At 35.2% G+C, this 17,902-nt stretch overlaps 1 protein-coding gene and 1 pseudogene across 1 annotated transcript; both read right to left on the bottom strand.

The window, feature by feature from the left end:
- Positions 1–985: 985 nt before the first annotated feature.
- On the bottom strand, positions 986–3,913 carry LOC103928265 (annotated as a pseudogene).
- Positions 3,914–13,984: 10,071 nt separating this feature from the next.
- LOC125476884 (pectin acetylesterase 12-like) lies at positions 13,985–17,698 on the bottom strand. Its single transcript, XM_048583465.1, has 13 exons — positions 17,545–17,698; positions 17,201–17,462; positions 16,494–16,576; positions 16,126–16,255; positions 15,959–16,032; positions 15,708–15,794; positions 15,513–15,637; positions 15,344–15,404; positions 15,166–15,219; positions 14,963–15,040; positions 14,757–14,862; positions 14,501–14,646; positions 13,985–14,394 (listed from the first exon to the last, which is right to left on the bottom strand). Exons 2-13 carry the CDS (start codon positions 17,385–17,387, stop codon positions 14,281–14,283), a joined length of 1,245 nt encoding a protein of 414 aa, XP_048439422.1. The 5' UTR covers positions 17,388–17,462; positions 17,545–17,698; the 3' UTR covers positions 13,985–14,280.
- Positions 17,699–17,902: the final 204 nt, after the last annotated feature.

The raw sequence follows: 17,902 nt of genomic DNA on the forward strand, positions 1-17,902 counted from the left end.
CACACACAAGAACTTCTCCATGGCTCTCCTCCGCCTTAATTTCTACCCCACTCAAACCTTTGAAATCATGGCTATGAAAACGAAGCTCAAATCCTAAATCGGAAAGGTTGGGAATGTACGTTAATCCTTGATTAAATCTTACACATCTTTTAATAGGATTCAGCTTTTTCACACAACTAAAGGTGTAAGTAGTTCGTAAAGGACAGAGTGTTTGCCAAGTCATGTATGTAACAATCACACTGATTTTGATAAACAAGACAATCAAATTCCTATCAATCCTCAGATATTTTTCAGGGTCAATTTTCTCTATGGCGGGATCCCGCTGAATTGTAGCTGGATTGGCTACAACATGGACTACATATCGTCAACGATATGCATACTAATATTGTGGAGATTTATCGACATGTTTCCGCTTAATTAGGAAGAGACACTTAACTGGGATAATGGAGATCTGATTGTGCCTACTTTACTGAGATACGTCTCTTCTTAATTTTGCAAGAGCAGATCCTACTCCAGCTACTGATGAACGGATTCTGCTTAAGAATTGGCTCCATTTTTTCTATACATTTGGTATACAAAATACATATATAGATTATGGTTATGTAAAAATACAAATCACCCCTGAAACATGTACATGAACTACATGACAATGGCCAAGTATACGCATCCAACTCTAAATATCATCATACTTCCAGGTACACTGCTTGAATTTTGTGCCTGGTAGAGTAGGGGGAAATTGTGTCCAGACCATGAACGGAGATTGACTGTATTGGAGACAAGGAATCAGGTATCACCACACTAATCATTATTCTCACCAAGGAAGAATGAGAATATTCTTCAATCATCTGCAGGCGCTCGTTGAACAATGCGTTGGCATTCTCCTTAGTCATATGTTTTACCGTTTTTTATCCAATTCATCCATTTGTTTTTTGGTCTTTGAACTTTGATAACAGAATTCTATTGATTTCAGTTTTTAGTTATTTCATTAAGCAGAAGGGATAGTATTATAGTGCAGACAACACAATACAATTACCATGCAAATAATCGATCAAACAATGCTCATTTGAGAGCCAAATGGCGGCAAGTTTCATCAACAACCTTAACCTCCGCTCGATCAAAATACCAATCTCCGACAGCTTCTGCAATTGTCTGCAATAATCCGTCACATTTGTAACTTTAGATATCTCTGAGCCCTACATATAATGCGTGTGTTTCTGTTTCTGTTTGCATGTGTTGGTAGTTAATACAGGCTCACCTTGTTTCCAACAGCTGGAGAATCATGTGAAAACCATTCACTTTGCCCTGTTTGACAGTGCGCGAAACAAGAGTTTATGAAAATCCCAGTTTGATTAGACACCGAGAATTGTTTTACTGCATTCAGCATTTGATTCCTGAATCCTGTTCCATTCCAGAAATAAAATGTCACAATAGTTGCACAGTTTGTTTCTGAAATTCTGAAGCTTCTGCAAGATTTAAGAGTCGAAAAAAATTTCTTGTTTGTGGGATTTCACCTTGCAGAATTTGCATCTGTGATGCCGAACAACTTGCAAGATTAATCTGCAACTGTTCCACTCACCGTGGGGATCTGCTGATGGTGGAGCTAAACTGTTATAGATCTGATTTCAAGTGGGAAAGACAATGAAATGAATTTTTTCATTAAAAGTCCTTTAAGTAACTCTCAATTAAGACTTTAAAATGAATAATGAACAATTACCTGCCATGAATCATATGCTGAATTGAGTATAAAGAGCGGAGTTGTAATGTTTGCGATTAAGTTCTCAGGAAAGAAGCACTGCAAAGAAAGAAGTAGTGCACAACTTATTATGCTACCACCTATCTTCAAATTGAAAACTGCAAGTGGAAAAAAATTGATTACCGAAGTAGGGTCGAGGTGACTAGTACAGAATTGAGGCAGATTTTCTCGCACCCCCTGTGATAATCAAAGGAATTTACATAAGCGCACATTAGAATTCCTTTAAATGTTTCCAGGATTTCGGAACAATAAATTTCAAGTTAATAACATATTTACCTGCAAGCTTACAACCCCAGTATAAATATCCCTTAGTGTGCGTCCACCGGAGATGTCAACTCTACAATTCCATACAGGGTCACCGAACAAAATCAAAGTGTTTATAACTAGCTAGTAAGTACATGTCTGCATGTAAATAATGCAGCAAAAGAGTAAAGGCATTATAGATAGTACTACTCACGCGTCAATAAAAAATCCGCCATCACTCAAGCACTTCACTTTTGTGGTTGTGGGAAATAAGCCCCGAAATTCATCACAGTGCAGAATAGATGACAGGCCGCCGGAAGAGCAACCAAAAAGAAGAGCCTAATGTATGATTGATTAATATGTTGCAAGAAGAGCCATAACATGGGAACAGGAATAGATCTTGAGGATGATAAAGTATGTTGTACCTGATTGGCGTCGCACATGCCCTTTGACATCAAATCGTCCATTGCAGACAACCATATCCGCTGTCCTCTATATTGCAGATGTTCTTTCTAAAATGCAGAATCACTATATGTTAGCATCTGATGTACACGAAATGTATAGAAATATTTAGGGTCCCTTCCATATTATGGTCACGATCACTATTTTGTGCAAAAAATGCAAATGGCAAGAACTTCCGCCAGACCTTATTTTCGCTATCCCCAGAAAATGAAGCGCCATCACAATAGCGAAGCAGTACTCTATTCCAGTTGAAAAACTCTACAATCCCAGATATGACAAGATAAGGATCAAAACAGCTAAACTAGAAAGAAAAAAAAAATCAGATCCATTAAGTTTGTGATCGAAAACCAGGATTTTGTTCAGCTTGATTGCTTAGTATTCCAGAAAATGGCATCTCCGTTTCCATGCGCGTTGATGATCCAAATGGTGTAAACTTGCGGTCAGAACAGCTTCTGGTATCGTTACACCATGCTCCTCCCTGCATCAACAAGGAATCAAGCAGGCTACTTGGCTACCAATCAACTAAAAGAAAACGTGTCATCTGAAAACTTCAGCCTCACAACATGCTCTGAAGTGTGAGTTTCCTGGAACCATCTATATGATGTAATTATCCCTATAGCGATAATTTTCTGATTAGTCTCACAAACCTGAAACTTAATGAGCCAACTATTCACCCCCGATCCATATCCGCGGTGCAAATGATACGCTGGAACTGTTCCATCCAAGCATACTGCAAGAGCCAAATTCACAAGGATGTAATGTAGCCCAAAAAAAGGAGACAGAACTTAGATAACAAGCATTAGAACGAATAAGAATTTATGAACTGTGAAAGTTTTAGAGTACATCAATGTATGAGATACCTGCTCCTTTAGCAGCAGCTCCTTCGACGAGGGTTAGCCCTACCATCAATATCTCACTTGCAGCCTTAGAGCTTCCATAGGTCTCCTCCCACAAAGGCGGCACCGCCTCATTGATACTGTTCTCCACAAACCCATCAGCCCAAACTCTGGAAACAAGTGCTGCCACAATGCCAACCCACAAGAACTTCACCATGGCTCTCCCCTGCCTCAATCCCTCTGCCACCCAAACCTTCGAAATACGGCTATAAAAACGGAACTCAAATTCTAACCTGACAAAAGATTCGAATGCACGTTGGTCCTTGGTTAAATCAGAAAACTTATTGAATTATTACTTCACTGTGGCCAGCTTATCACAACACAAAAGGAAATAAAATTTAAAAGAGAAAATGAATTCTTTGGGAGTTAGTCAACTAAAGTTGCCCAGAAATGGGAAAAACAAAGAGATCTAACAAAAGATCGGAGTTTTCGAAACGAACACTTTAAGTCCTCTTCCAATCCACCATGGTAAAAACTAGTAGAGGATGAGATTGTTGGCTGTCCCACATCGCTGAGGGGAAGTAAAAAGAAAGAGTTAGCAGAAGACATAGATTCATTCCCTCGAATGGCGACCAAAATATTATATTATATAAACACAGAAGTAAACATAGTTAAAAACCAGTTTCAATATGCAGAAACATTGATTAAACAAAAGTGAAAATACAAAAATGACAGCATAGCCGACAGGGAGAATAAGCATGCAACAATAGTTGAATTCATAACAACAGCTCATATGGTTTATACGTTGGATTTATTCTAATATAAATCAACCTTAAATGATCTACAACATATAATAAGAATTTAATATTGGATATTAATGTAGATATTGTGATTTGATCTCTTAATAAGATATCAATTTTATATTAGGTGTCTTGTAATACAAATAAGATTGACAGAGTCTTTGATTATACTTGCAAACCCTAGACACACAACAAACACTTCTCATAAAGTAGTTGTATCCAGCCAGGTGCTTTGTAGAAGATTTTGGTGTTGCCGCAACCTACATACTCTTTGCTTGGTCTCCAATGGCTATCGCTTCATGATCAGGTTAGCTAACTCCTTGTTTTGTGTTTTAATTATATAACCATACAAGATTTATATATAGTATCAGAGCCATTTATCATATGATTAAAACCTATTAAGAAGTATCAGAGCCATTTGTCATATGATTAAAACCTATTAAGAAAAGTTAATTTTAGAGACTGAAAACAGACAGCTTAATCAGTAATTGATATTTCGATTATAAACGTTGAAAGTCTACTAATCACACATGTCCCGCTGATGTTCTTAAATTTTTGTGAGCATGTTATATTTTTTCTTACCTTACATTGGAAAACCAAAGAGAGGTCCCTGTCATCTACCAAAGCAATATGGTTTGTCCCATTGAATTCGATCTTCGTGACGGTCTATGATATTGTACTTTGATTGGTATATATATTTAGTTGAATCCCTTGAAGCTTAAATTAATTATATAATATACATGCATAGTGATGTATACTGCAGGGCATATCCATACATTGCATATCATGCTTTAGTCAAGTATGTCATGAATATGAATCCTAATTTTATATGTTTTGGCAACATGCATCAAAACGGGCAATGATTTATGTGTTCGACTAAGAAGTGAGATTATCACTGTTTAATGTTGTATATGTTAATATACTTCAATTCGATCAGGATGAGCAATGATAAATTTAGGGTTTTGCAATTCATCTGAATTATTGACTCTAGTCAAGGTACCGTTTGGAGACACAAAAAGATTTTCACAGCTGCTCGTGTTAGCACATATGTTTGTGATATTACCATTGATGATCTAAGCAAGCAGATTTCTTCATCGTCCATGAATATGGTAACCATGGTATATGATTGAACATTTTGAAGCATCGAATCTATATATAATTTTTATAGAATTGAAGCATGAATTTTAAAAAATCATATAGGAATTGGGATCCTATAATCACGTAGGAATGCTGAGAAGCGTATATATAAAACATGGTATCATATAAGTGTTTTACAGATTCTTTTAACTAGCAGCAAATTGTTAAGTATTTTTGGCCCAAACGTTAAAAGTTTTAGATAGGAGGGGTTCTTCAACTCCAGCCACAGCTTCAGGAGGGTTCTTTACTGCCACGGGCGAGAACACCTGTGTGAGGTACGTTCATGGTGGACATGCGACAAGGGGACACTAATCACCTCTCAAATGCCGCACGGATTGCCGCAGGTTTTCTGATTCCATTTGAATGGGTAAAATAATGTATAGGAAATTATATATAACCATGTCACGCTGTGGGAAATAATTTTGCAAATATGTAGCAAAATTGACAAATGGCGTGTCATTCTTCTAAAGGGTTGGATTGTCCTATATTGCGTGAAATGATTTCTATGCAAAGACACAAATATATGTACAAATCTGGTGAATGAGCATTAATAATGCCGTAGGATTATTGGTTATGTTTGAATTATTATGCCCTGGATATATGCATTATATATGTACCAGTACTCAAGTATGACTTGGGAATATTAACTCAAGTAATGTTTATAATGATTTTAACTCCATAAGGAATCTGCGTGACTAATCAATTAGTTTTGTCTACAATTTTGCTTTCTTATCTCAGTAGTCATTTAATTATATAGGACTAGTCAATTGTGAAAATTGATTCATGATTTATGGATTGACTGAGAATGACAGAAAGCATCCTATGGCAAGAACAAGGACATCATACAAGTGAACGAGGTTTGTAGTGTGTAAGTGACAATTTTCATTTGTATTTTATCTATTCTATTTAGAATTACGATTGGTCATGTGATTACATATATGTTTATAAAGAAGTGGTGACCATATGAAGGCATGAGGTATGTATTTCATTCAAAGCATGTGACTTAGTTGATAAGCATAAGTTTTCAAACTTGTATATAGTTTGTTAGTTTTTCCTATGCCTAAAGAATTTTAAAAATGTTTTGATTAGTTAATTTTTATGTGCCATAAGAGGAGAAGAAAAGAAATTATTCAAGGCTAATGTATGACATGCACCGGAGATGTTTATTTTGGAAGAAAAGAATTTTGTTTGTACCTTTGTTTAATTTGGTAATTACAAGGCTAATTCATGATTTTGATGCTAATTTTTTAGTAGTCTTGTACTACGGAAAGAAAGGTACAAAAGACAAGGAACCAATTTGACTTAAGAAAGCATTTCAGTGATATCACAATTTGACTTTTGAATTAAAGCGACTGTATTGATGATATAAAGTGTTTCTATTTTGAATCAATTAGCTCCATCATGTTCTCTCATACATATTGACATCCTTGTGGTGGAAGATTGATATTACAACTTATACAACTTGTTCTATATGTGATTAATCTCTTTCAAGTATGCTGTCAGGTTTATTGAGATTAATTGAATATCGAAAGGGAGTCATGAAGGAGATTATTAAATTAATGTGAAATATAGTACCAGGTGGAATGAACTGTTTATAAAAATCATAATCTGCTGGACTAACTAGTCAAACCCGCTAGTCAACTAAGATAGGTTTGTTAGTCAATAAATCTAAAATTCAAATACCAATTTCAGTTTCCAAAAACTATCCTAGTCTGCAAGGCTGTGGTTTGTTACACGTTATCACTGTGTCAAGTGAGCATAACAGTAAACACATACCATTATGTACCATGTATGTGTTTACTGTATGTGTGTGAGATGTGTGACACAATAAGCATAACTTGAACTCAATAAATGTAACTTGAACACAAGATATTTTTGGCCGAAAAAACCCACCACTGGGTTAAAAAACCGGGGACTCTCCACTAAGTCCAATCCACTAGTGTAAACAAAGGTTCATACAAAGATCACACAAACTCAATTCCTAGATCCCTATCTAAGGAGTAGCTTTACCTTTGTGCAACCTTACCTTACACGAGATGAACTCCTTCGGTCTTCATAAAGTGGCAGCTCCTCCTGAGCTCATCACCTTGTGGCACCAAGATTAACACGATCAATGATGTGATATGATTTTATGATATGCACAGTATATTTGGATTCAACTGACCAGTTAGGTTCTTCAGTCAAACTGTTGAAGGAAGAATCTAACTTAAATCCAAAAGCTTGGTCTAAAAATGAATTTAAAGCTTAAAATCAAACTAAGACATAAATGCAAAACCTTAAAACAATGCAACCCTAACAGACAATGTTTGAGTGTTTAATGCATGAGGAAGGTTTGGCAGTTAGGGTTCATAAATAGAGAAGATGCAAGCTTCAAGCCTTTAAAGCAACTCTCACTCTAAAACTGAGTTCTAAACCCCCAGGAACAAATTTGAAACCCTAGGGAAAAAATATACCCAATGAGATCAGAATTTTCATCAGCCAACTTGTCCCAATGACACTTGTTGGCTGCAAAAGAGATTTAGCCAAATCAATAGCCATAAATTGACCACCATTAGAAAGGTGTCAGAAAGCCCATGTGAGTTGTCTTAATTTGTGTGCCTAGATAACTCCAAGTCAACACTCTAAACTGGTTAGACAATCAAACTAGTCATAATGCAACACAAATAAAGATATGAAATGCACATGCATGAACAAACCTTTGAGTTGAAATGTGCCACTTCTCGAACATTTACTCCAGTAGCAACATCCCATAATCTGAGTATATTCTAAAGCTAGATTGAATATGTGTGATGGTTCAATAACATTATTTGACAAGGAAAGCCAAGCACTTAAAGCTAGACTTTGCATAATGCCATTTGTTGGCAAGACTCGAAGCTTGAATCATGTTGTCATAATTTTGTCACTTACAGCTAACTAATCCATGTGACATTTGTATTGTTTCAGGTTGTAATTGATCAATGTCTTGTCAACTCAACAAGCCGTAGCGGCTTAGTTGATGTTGGGACAATGGTTTTAAGTTAATTTGATCAACATTGCATCTTAATTAGAATATAAGGGATAATCTTATTGCCCATAGATGTGGATTGTTTCTTTTGTTTTAATTAAGATGACATAGTATGGATTTTATTTCATAGGAGTTTGTGGAAGCTTCATCTTGCCCGTAGGTGTTGAAGTTTTTTTCATGAAGTTAACTCTTGTGACATATAATCCAGTACTAGAATAATTTGCTTGCTCGTAGGTGTAAATTAACCTAGTTTCATGAAGTTTTATTGGTGATTAAGTTTCATGTCTTCAGTTACAAATATTTCCACTATGAGCCCCATTATAGGTTGTGGTTTAAGGCATGAAATTAGTTGCATCATGATGTATTTTTGTCTCTTCATGAGACTTGTTGATGCAAAGTATTGGGCCCATGAAGGTTAATCAAGAATTGCTAAGGTACGCATTGTTTAAGTATTATGCTTGTAAATCTTTTCAATTTGAACTATGATATCGGTTTAGAGGATAAAGTTTGACTACTACAGCTTCCTTTGAACATCAAAATTGAAATGATATGAAATTGAATTTGTTATGGATGCATAGATTCATGATAGATGCACATAACTGTTTCTGGCAGATTGTATGTCTTGACTAAAATTGGATGAATGACAAGTCTAATGGTCACCAAATGACCTGAATTTTTTATATGTTCTACATATGCATGTCTACTAAGTTTCTGAAAATTTTCGTAATTTTTTTCCATGTATTGTTATTATGGTGAATTTACTAGTAACCCATGCTCGTATTGACAGTTTTGCTGACAGATTGTGTTGGTCTTTTGAGAAGTCACTTTAGACTACTATTTTGATCTAAAACGACTGTATATTTTTATTTTATGAAGATTAGTATGTCTAGTTTTATCTATATAATTTTGGTAGTGACCAAGCTTATGAATTAATTATGGTAAATTCTAAAGTAAGTGTAACTTAATGCTGAAAATCTGTTTGACAACTTTGTGTTGGTCTTGGTATCTATTCTATTATGTCTAAAATATGAAGTAATTTTATTTTGGTATATCTTTGAAAGAATGAATTAATGAGTATTTGCACAAGTGGGAAAATTAGTGAAAGAAAATTGGGCTTCACTCATTAACTTATTTGTAATAAATATATAAACTCTAAAAGCATAGTGGGAGTTGTTCTAAAGTTTTGAGCATTAAGTGGACTTGCATAAATCTATTAAAGTGTTATTCTATCTTCCATAAACATTTGGTTGCATGAATGAGTACTTGGTGTATGTGTATATTTTTCATGTTACTTGCAATCATTTGGATGCCTTGATTGATTATTTGTTAATCTTTATAAAGAATTTTGAGGCTCATGGGGACTTAGCATAAATATATAATTATTAATACAAACAAGATGGTTGTTGGATGCCTGATTTTGCATAAACAACGGTGAATGTCTAAGTTTTTACTTTTCATTGAGATTATGCTATTTAATGTGTTAAAGAAAGGTTAAAGAAAGATAATTTTGTAGTGAAATGCAAGCATATTTTAAAAGTATGATTTAAGTATTAATTTGCAAATTAAGTAACGATGTTGCAGATCAGTGGGACCTTGAGTTTCATTTTAGCCTTACATTTGCAGATGACCTATAAGGTATGTATGATTTTGAGTCCATGTATTCAATCTAATCTTCGGTTGGATTCATTGAGTCACATTTTTATGTGTTGGTCAATTATCAAATGACTATATATCTGATATCAAGTTAATCAAAGGGAATTGTTATTGGCACTCCAAATTTCTCATTATACACTCCAAACTTTCTATATTTAGAAAGAAAAATACACTTGTAAGGAGTGTAGAATGAGATTTTTGGAGTGCCAATAACACTTTCCTAATCAAATTGTATTTTAAATCATAATGGAAGGGTTAATCTTCTTGCTTGTAGGTGTGGAATAATTCTTTTGGTTCAACTTAAAATTGCATGACATGATTTATATGTTGTATTAGTTGTGAGGGTTTTTTCGTCTTGCTCATAAGTGTTGAAAATTTTTCTCACACAAGTAACTAATATGGTATATGAACCAGTGTCAAAAACATGTTAATTCATCTTGCTCGTAGGTGTGGAATAATTATGTTTTATGAAGTTTTGTTTGCAACTGCAATAAAAGTTTACATTAAGGATGACCTGAGATGATAAAAGTTGAGATACATTCAGGTAATTAAAGTTTATCTATGTAATCATAATTTGACGGTGTTTCATGTGATGAGGATTTTACACTACAAGAAAAGTAACTATTAGGGGCGGAAAAAAATAATTGCCCCAATTAATTGACATTAGAGGCGGATTTAGTGAAAATGCATTAGGGGCGGATTACACGCAAACTAGGGGCGAATTAAATTGCCTGCATTAATTTAGGGGCATTAGGGGCGAAAATGTTGGCCACAACTATTTATTTTTGTGTTTTAATTGGAAAAAAAAACTGTTTATTTTCTGTTGTAATTCAAAATTTTATAATATTAAATGTAGAGTTAGCACGTAATCCAACTTCTAACTTTTAAAAACGCTAAATCGCCGTTTACATTCCCATTTATTCACTTTCTGAACCACGTTCCTTCACTTTCTCCACCACTTTCTTTCTTCTCACCAGCTTTCCTTTCGTTCTTCCTTCTTTCTTCCTTAATTCTGTTTTTCCTGGTCCAAGCTACTTGATTGAATCGAAGACTAGGAGATGATTTGGGGTTTCCCACTATTTTCCCTTATTTATTTGTTATTATTTTATAAAACTTATATTTGTATATATTGTGTTTGTTACCAATGAAAACGATCAAACCCAGGTCTCTCAGTTTGGGCTTGGACATTTCCATCTTTGTTTTTGTTTGGGGTGACTGAGAGTGGTTGCTCATTTCATATTGGTGAGTAATTATTTACATATTGTTATTTAATATTGCATCTTTTAGTTGGGTTTAGCGTGTATAAATTTATTGAAAATTTGTAACTTTTAGTGCTTTGACTCTGCAGGGATGATGAAAGACAGACATGTAATCTACATCAGTTGTGTGTCCGGATTAGAGAATGGGTCTTCATTAGATTTAGTTTTAAATTTTGTTCAAAGCCTTATGTACACTACTGGATTTGTAGTTCAAATATCAATCTATCGTGTTCATGTATGTTTTGTATCTAATGAAATGAAATCTGAATTTTTTTTTCCCATATTTGCTGGTAATAGCTTCTTCTGGGTTTTGTTTATCAAGTTCTTGTAGGTTATTAATTGTGGAAAGAAAACCTTTTCCGATTGAAACGAATTCCTCAAAATGCAATAATGGCTAATAAATAGTAATCTTATATTATAATTATAAAATACTAAGTAGGGGTGGAGCATTCTGCCTTTAATGTGCTAATTTCCAGTGTGTCATGCAAAACATTAGGTGCGGCTGTAAAAACAATAGGGACGGATTTAAGAAAATATTTGCCTCTAATTCTTTTAGCAACGCCTTTTTTAGGGGCGAATCATTTATCCGCCTCTCCTTTTTAGAGGCAGAAATTGATAATAAATTCCCCTAATAATAGCAAATAGAGGCAAATAAAATTGTTAGCATGTGTGATTATGAAGGTTCTAGGTTGTGTCAACCTTACAACCTTTTTTTTTTTTTTTGGTCGAAAGATAGAACTTTATTGAATTAAATACGAGTAGCTACATTTACAACCTTACAACCTTATTAGTTCCATGTTGAAAGACTTATTTGACAGAAACTTGTATCAAGGATGAGATATTATCACAACTACATGGCCATTAAAGTGACATTAATTTCCAATCTCAAGTATAAACATAAATATTATATTTGTAGACCAGTGGGAGAATGTTGAATTTATTCCAATATAAATCAACCTTAAATGGTCTACAAGATACAATAGGAATGTAATATTGGATATTAATGTAGATATTGTGATTTGATCTCCTAAGACATCAATCTTATATTAGGTTAATACAAGTAAGATTGATGGAGTCTTTGATTAATTATATGTGATTATGATACCTAACTGATAGGCTGAAAATGGGATTTGGGATTCCTTTATGAACATAACCTTAATGCCTTAGCCAGTATAAATACTAAGGTCCCTGCAAACCCTAGACACACAACAAACGCTAAATAATTGTATCTGACTAGGTGCTTTGTGGAAGATTCCGGTGTTGCCGCAACCTACATCCTCTTCGCTTGGTCTCCAATGGCTACCGCTTCATGATCAGGTTAGCCAACTCCTTATTTTGTGTTTTAATTATATAACCATATAAGTTTACATCATATATATGATTGAGGCATTGAGATTACAAGCCTCTTCTCGTAGGGTTTTGATATTCAATTTCCCGGCAGGATATTTTGAATTCAGACATTGCTAAGGTCAAAGGAAGCTTAATAATACAAGAACAAGTTGAAAGGGTATCACAGAAGGGGAAAAGAAAAATCATTATCATATCTTTAAAATGTGATTAATTAAGGAGATTATTTATTTATTTGTTTGGGAAACTATAAACATTTACCAGTTTTGGATGTTTGTATGCCATATTGCCATGCATAGACTCAGCAATATAGATAATAGAATATTCTCCTGTCCAGAACTATAAGGCAGATGATACATCAATTTGGCTTGTTGTGGCCAATTTATCTGACAAAGAGAGAGGGGGTGCGGCAATGGTAGAGTGAAGTGTGTAATTCTGAGGTTGTGTTATTCCCCAACGCTTTTATTGGCTTTTTAGCCATAATGGTTCCTGAGATTTGTATAACTTCTCATTTTGGTCCATGAAATTTGAAATCAATAGAAGTAGTCCATGAATTTGTCTACCATTAATCATTTTGGTCCTCCTGTGGAAAATCACCATTAAATAAGGCTAAAATGATGAAAATACTTTCAATTTTTGTCAAATCATTTAGCCCATTGTTTATTAAATTGAGGATATTTTTGTCATTTGGTCCTTATTTAATATATTTTTTATTGACCAAAATGATTGATGGTGGACAAACATAGGGACCATTTCTATTGATTTCAAATCTTAGGGATCAAATTAATGAATTATATATACAAATCTTAAGGACCATTTTGACTAAAAAACTGCTTTTATTTATAGTAATAAGGAGGAAAATAATCCTAGTTCTCCAAGGAAATACATTCCTAATACAATGGTGTTGATAAGCACAAAAATCATCAAGACGATCAAATTATTTACAATCTTCTATTTTTTACAATGTGATATTCTAAACTACTTTTTGGAGGGTGATTGAGTGCAAGAGAGGAGGCTAACCTAAAATGATCTAGTAACATCTAAAAATCACTAACTCTACTCTTTTTTTAAGACTGTATTGTAATCTATTCTAATTTACAAAGACAGTGATTAAGCGCAAGAGGGCATGTTGATCTAACCCACGTCTGCCAAGTACTAACAATATTTAGTTTTGATTGATATTTTCTTAGGAATTGTTATTAGCACTCCAAAAATCTCATTTGGCACTCCAAACTTTCTATAATTAGAAATAAAAATACACTTGTGAGGAGTGTAAAATGAGATTTTTTGAGTGCTAATAACAATTTCCATTTTTTACTCGGGGATAGTTTCTTTATACCCATCATGTGAAAGATTTGGTCGACCTAGTACGTGAAAGCAGTCTACTCGAAGATTTGATTTTAACTAACTTTTAGTCTAGTGGTACTTTTATAATCTTTCTATTTTGTATTTCTGTTGAATTTCATGAATCATAACAGAAATCGAATGGCTGCGATAAAGAATTGCTAACCCCTTACATAAAATCCAGAATTAAAATTTACACAATCTATTACAAACTCCTTACAGAAGTGGCTTCTCCCTACCTTCTTCAACTACGAATTTGCTATTGAACCGAGTTTATTCGAGACACAATCAAAGATACGAAGAACTTAAAACGAAAAACATTACATCAATTGCGAAATGCTTGCCGATAGCATTTGCACTTCTCAGCAGATTTCTGTTTTATGGTCTTCTATACCAATTTTCAATCGAACTATAAAGCTATTTCGTTTATCGAAAGGGAAAACTAAGCTTTTTCGAAATTCAGATTGTGGCAAGAATTGTCACATGGGTAGGGACAATCTATGATCTTCACGCTTGTTCGGTCGAAATACCAATCTCCAACTGCTATAGCAATTGCCTGCATATCATCGGTCACACATAAACATTAGAGTTTGAAATTTAAGATCTCTTGATTTTTATGACTGGGGGAGAACTTGATATACTGTGTTGCATCAGAAGCTCACCTTCTTTCCAATAACTGGAGAATCATCAGCAAACCATGTATCCTGCCTCTCGGATTGGCAGTGCGCAAAACACGAATTTATAAACAACCCGTTTTGTTCAGACATAGAGAACTGTTTTACTGCATTCAGCATTTGGTTCCTGAATCCTGTTTAAAAGAAAAATAAAAATCATTACAAGCAGTACGAATTTAGTCATGTGTTTCTGAAATGCTATGAAATCTTAAGACTCAAAGTAATTCCTCAAATGTGGGATCACCTTGAAGAAAATTGATCTGTGATGGAGTACATTTTTCATGGTTTAATCTGCAATCGCGCCAGTAGCCGGCACGATCTGCTGCCGGTGGAGCTAAACTGGTCTGGATCTGTTTTCAAGCAGAATCATTCAGTCACTTATCAAACACTGTGCAGCATGGAACATCAGGTAAAACCAAATTTTAGAACCCTATAAAAGCGAAACTTTACCTGCCACGAATCATATGCTGCATTGAGTATAAACAGTGGGGTTTTGATGCTGGAGATCAAGTTCTGAGGGAAGAAGCACTGCAAGGAAGGATGGTAATTTAAGAGTAAATAGCGGTGCACGTAACTTTTCGATTTTTCCACCTATCTTCAAGTTAAGGACTGCAAAAGAAGAAATATATAGAAGGGGAAAAGGAAATGATTACCGAAGTCGGGTCAAGGTGATTAGTGCAATATTGTGGCAGATTTGGTTTCACCCCCTGTGATAATCATAAGAAAACCATAAGCATGCATCGAAAACATGGAAAAAATTAAAAGAAAAAAATGAAGAAGATAAAACATGAATTGGGGGTGGGTTACAAATCTTTGAGATCGAGTCAATACCTGCAAGCCGACAATGCCACTATATAAATTCCTGAGTGTGCGTCCACCAGAAACGTCATTCCTACAAGTTGATACAGAATCACCATTAATATCTGTGTTAAATTAATAAGCTCGAGCAGGTATTCACATTGGACAGAGAGCAAGAGCGAGCATTCCGGATAGTACTTACGCATCAAGAAACAATCCAGCATCACTCAGGCACTTCACTTTCGTAGTTCCTGGCATTAAACCCCGGAACTTATCACAGTGCAAAATAGCTGCAACACCACCGGCAGAGCAACCCGAAAGAAGAGCCTGAAATACAATCTGTCAATATACTGAAAGATGTGGCATAGCATGAGAATAGACCTTAAACAAGAAGAACCTGCTTGGCGTAGCTCATGCCCTTTGACTTCAAGTCTTCCATTGCAGCCAACCATATACGCTCTCCTCTAAATTGCAGTTCTTTGGCCTAAAAGCAGAATCACAATATTTTAGCATCTGGTGAGCAAATATGAGTGAAAACAGTTGAGGTTTATGTTGATTTATCAGTTTTAAGCCAATTTTTTAGCCGCCAAATGATATCAAGGCCGCCATTTGGTAGAAAAATGTAAACAGTGAGAACATTCCACTAACCTTATCTTCACTATCCCCAGAAAAAGAAGCACCATCGCAATAACGAACCTTGACTCTGTTCCAGTTGAAAAAATCTGCAGTCCCATAAATGATAAAGATGAGGATCAAGACAGTTAAACGAGGAAAAAGCAGATGCGCAAGCATAGCATTAACTTTGAGGAGCAAACCAGGATTTTCTTCAGCTTTATTGCTTAGTATTCCACTGAATACTAACTGTTTTTCCATGTATTTTGATGATCCCCGCCTTGTTGTTTTTCGATAAACACAAGTTCTAATGTTGTTACACCATCCTCCCCCCTGCCACAAGATGTTAATTCAAGTCCTAAACTCCGCCAATTGTCGGCAAATCAAAGGACTTGAGAGGCTTGTTTGGAAATCAATCAACCAAAGGTAACATGATAAAAACATGGTTTTCGTATTTAAAAAAGCATTGCACTACTGCAGATGATTGTAAAACTTGTCATCTGATTACTTTCGTTCAAACCACGCTCTTAAGTCCGCAGTTTCAGAAACAATAACCACACGAATCACAAACCTCCAATTGAATGAGCCAACTATTTGCTCCTGACCCGAATCCGCGATGCAAATGATACCCCGGTAAGGTTCCATCCAAGCAGACTGCAAAATTCGAAAGCACGTTTTGGTAAATTAAGCCAAAATAAAAATAAGACAGATCCCAAATAAATAATGAAATTCAAATCACTATCATTCAGGAATAATGAATAAGAAATTATTCACAAAATGAATTGGAAAACAAAAGAAAAGTAACAAATTTAACACCAATCACATCAGCTTCATGATAAACAGTATGCTAACAATTCAAGCAGGAATCTGACTCAGAATCTTTTGCCACTAAAGGGAAAAAAGAACTGAGAAAACACAATTTCAAGTAGTAAATAAGATGTTTCCAGGAGAATTGCAATACAAGCTAAAAGAAATACATAAATGGAGGGACAAAACAAAGCAATCAACATATAGCATACAATCTGTTATCTCACCTCTCCAAAAAAGCACAGAGAAAAACAGAGAAAGGTACTAAATTTATCAAAATCAAGCAATATGCAAAATATTTCGAATTGAAAAAAGAAAAATAAAGATGCGGGTTAGACCAGTTTGTCACCACCTGTCCCCTTGCACAGTGTTCGATTCCAATCCTCGTAAACCAGAGTAGTTTAGAATATTATCTTGTAAACAAAAAAATAACAATATGCAAAATGCATATCATAAGAGCGGAGATTTCACCTGCTCCTTTGGCCCCAGCTCCTCCAATGAGGGTCAGTCCAACCATCAGCAAGTTAGCTCCAACCTTTGATTCTCCATAGCCCTCCAACAAAGCCATCTCTGTTTCATTGAAGCCGTACTCCATAAACCCAGCAGCCCATTTGCTGAAAGCAAGTGAAATCACAATGCTAACCCAGAAAAGTTTCATCTTTGCTCTCCCTTCCGCCCTCTCTCTCCTCTCTGCTTCTTCAGTGGTTCAAATCTCTCTGCCACCACCCAAGCGCTGTAAAAATATAAACTTTTATTTATGAATAATAAAAAATAAACGGAAAAGAATTGAAGAAATCAGGAAAACTTTGATTTGCCTTGGTATTTGGCGAAATGGGTAGTGACTGGTTGCTATAACATTTCTTGGAAGGAAAAGTTCTTCAGCTTGGGAGTTTATATGGAAGTAAATCAAGCTCGGTAAATCTAGTGAGAGAGAGAGAGAGAGAGAGAGAGAGAGAGAACAGTGTGTGCAGGCCTTTTAAGGTTTACCGCACCAGAAGCACGTAACCTTCGAATATTAAATACGTAATTTAGGAGGGTAATGGTAAAGCTACGGGGACAACGGGACAAGCTAGGTCACAGGACAATTACTGCCATTGATTTGAGCTAGAACAATCATCGCCCCTTGATCAGATGGTCGATTTGAGTGGACCTACCATGGACATTGTTGTAGGT

Source organism: the organism of the source record quoted next, unplaced genomic scaffold (genome assembly GCF_019419815.1).
Source record: "Pyrus x bretschneideri cultivar Hongxiangsu unplaced genomic scaffold, Pyrus_bretschneideri_v1 Contig2, whole genome shotgun sequence".
NCBI lineage: Eukaryota > Viridiplantae > Streptophyta > Magnoliopsida > Rosales > Rosaceae > Pyrus > Pyrus x bretschneideri.

Excerpts from the sequence above, each read along its gene's own strand:
- LOC125476884 (XM_048583465.1), bottom strand. The coding sequence starts at position 17,387 with ATGAAACTTTTCTGGGTTAGCATTGTGATTTCACTTGCTTTCAGCAAA. Across the intron at positions 15,638-15,707 it reads GCATGAGCTACGCCAAGCAG|GCTCTTCTTTCGGGTTGCTC; the intron begins GTTCTTCTTGTT and ends ATTGTATTTCAG. Across the intron at positions 15,041-15,165 it reads ATCACCTTGACCCGACTTCG|TGCTTCTTCCCTCAGAACTT; the intron begins GTAATCATTTCC and ends CCTTCCTTGCAG.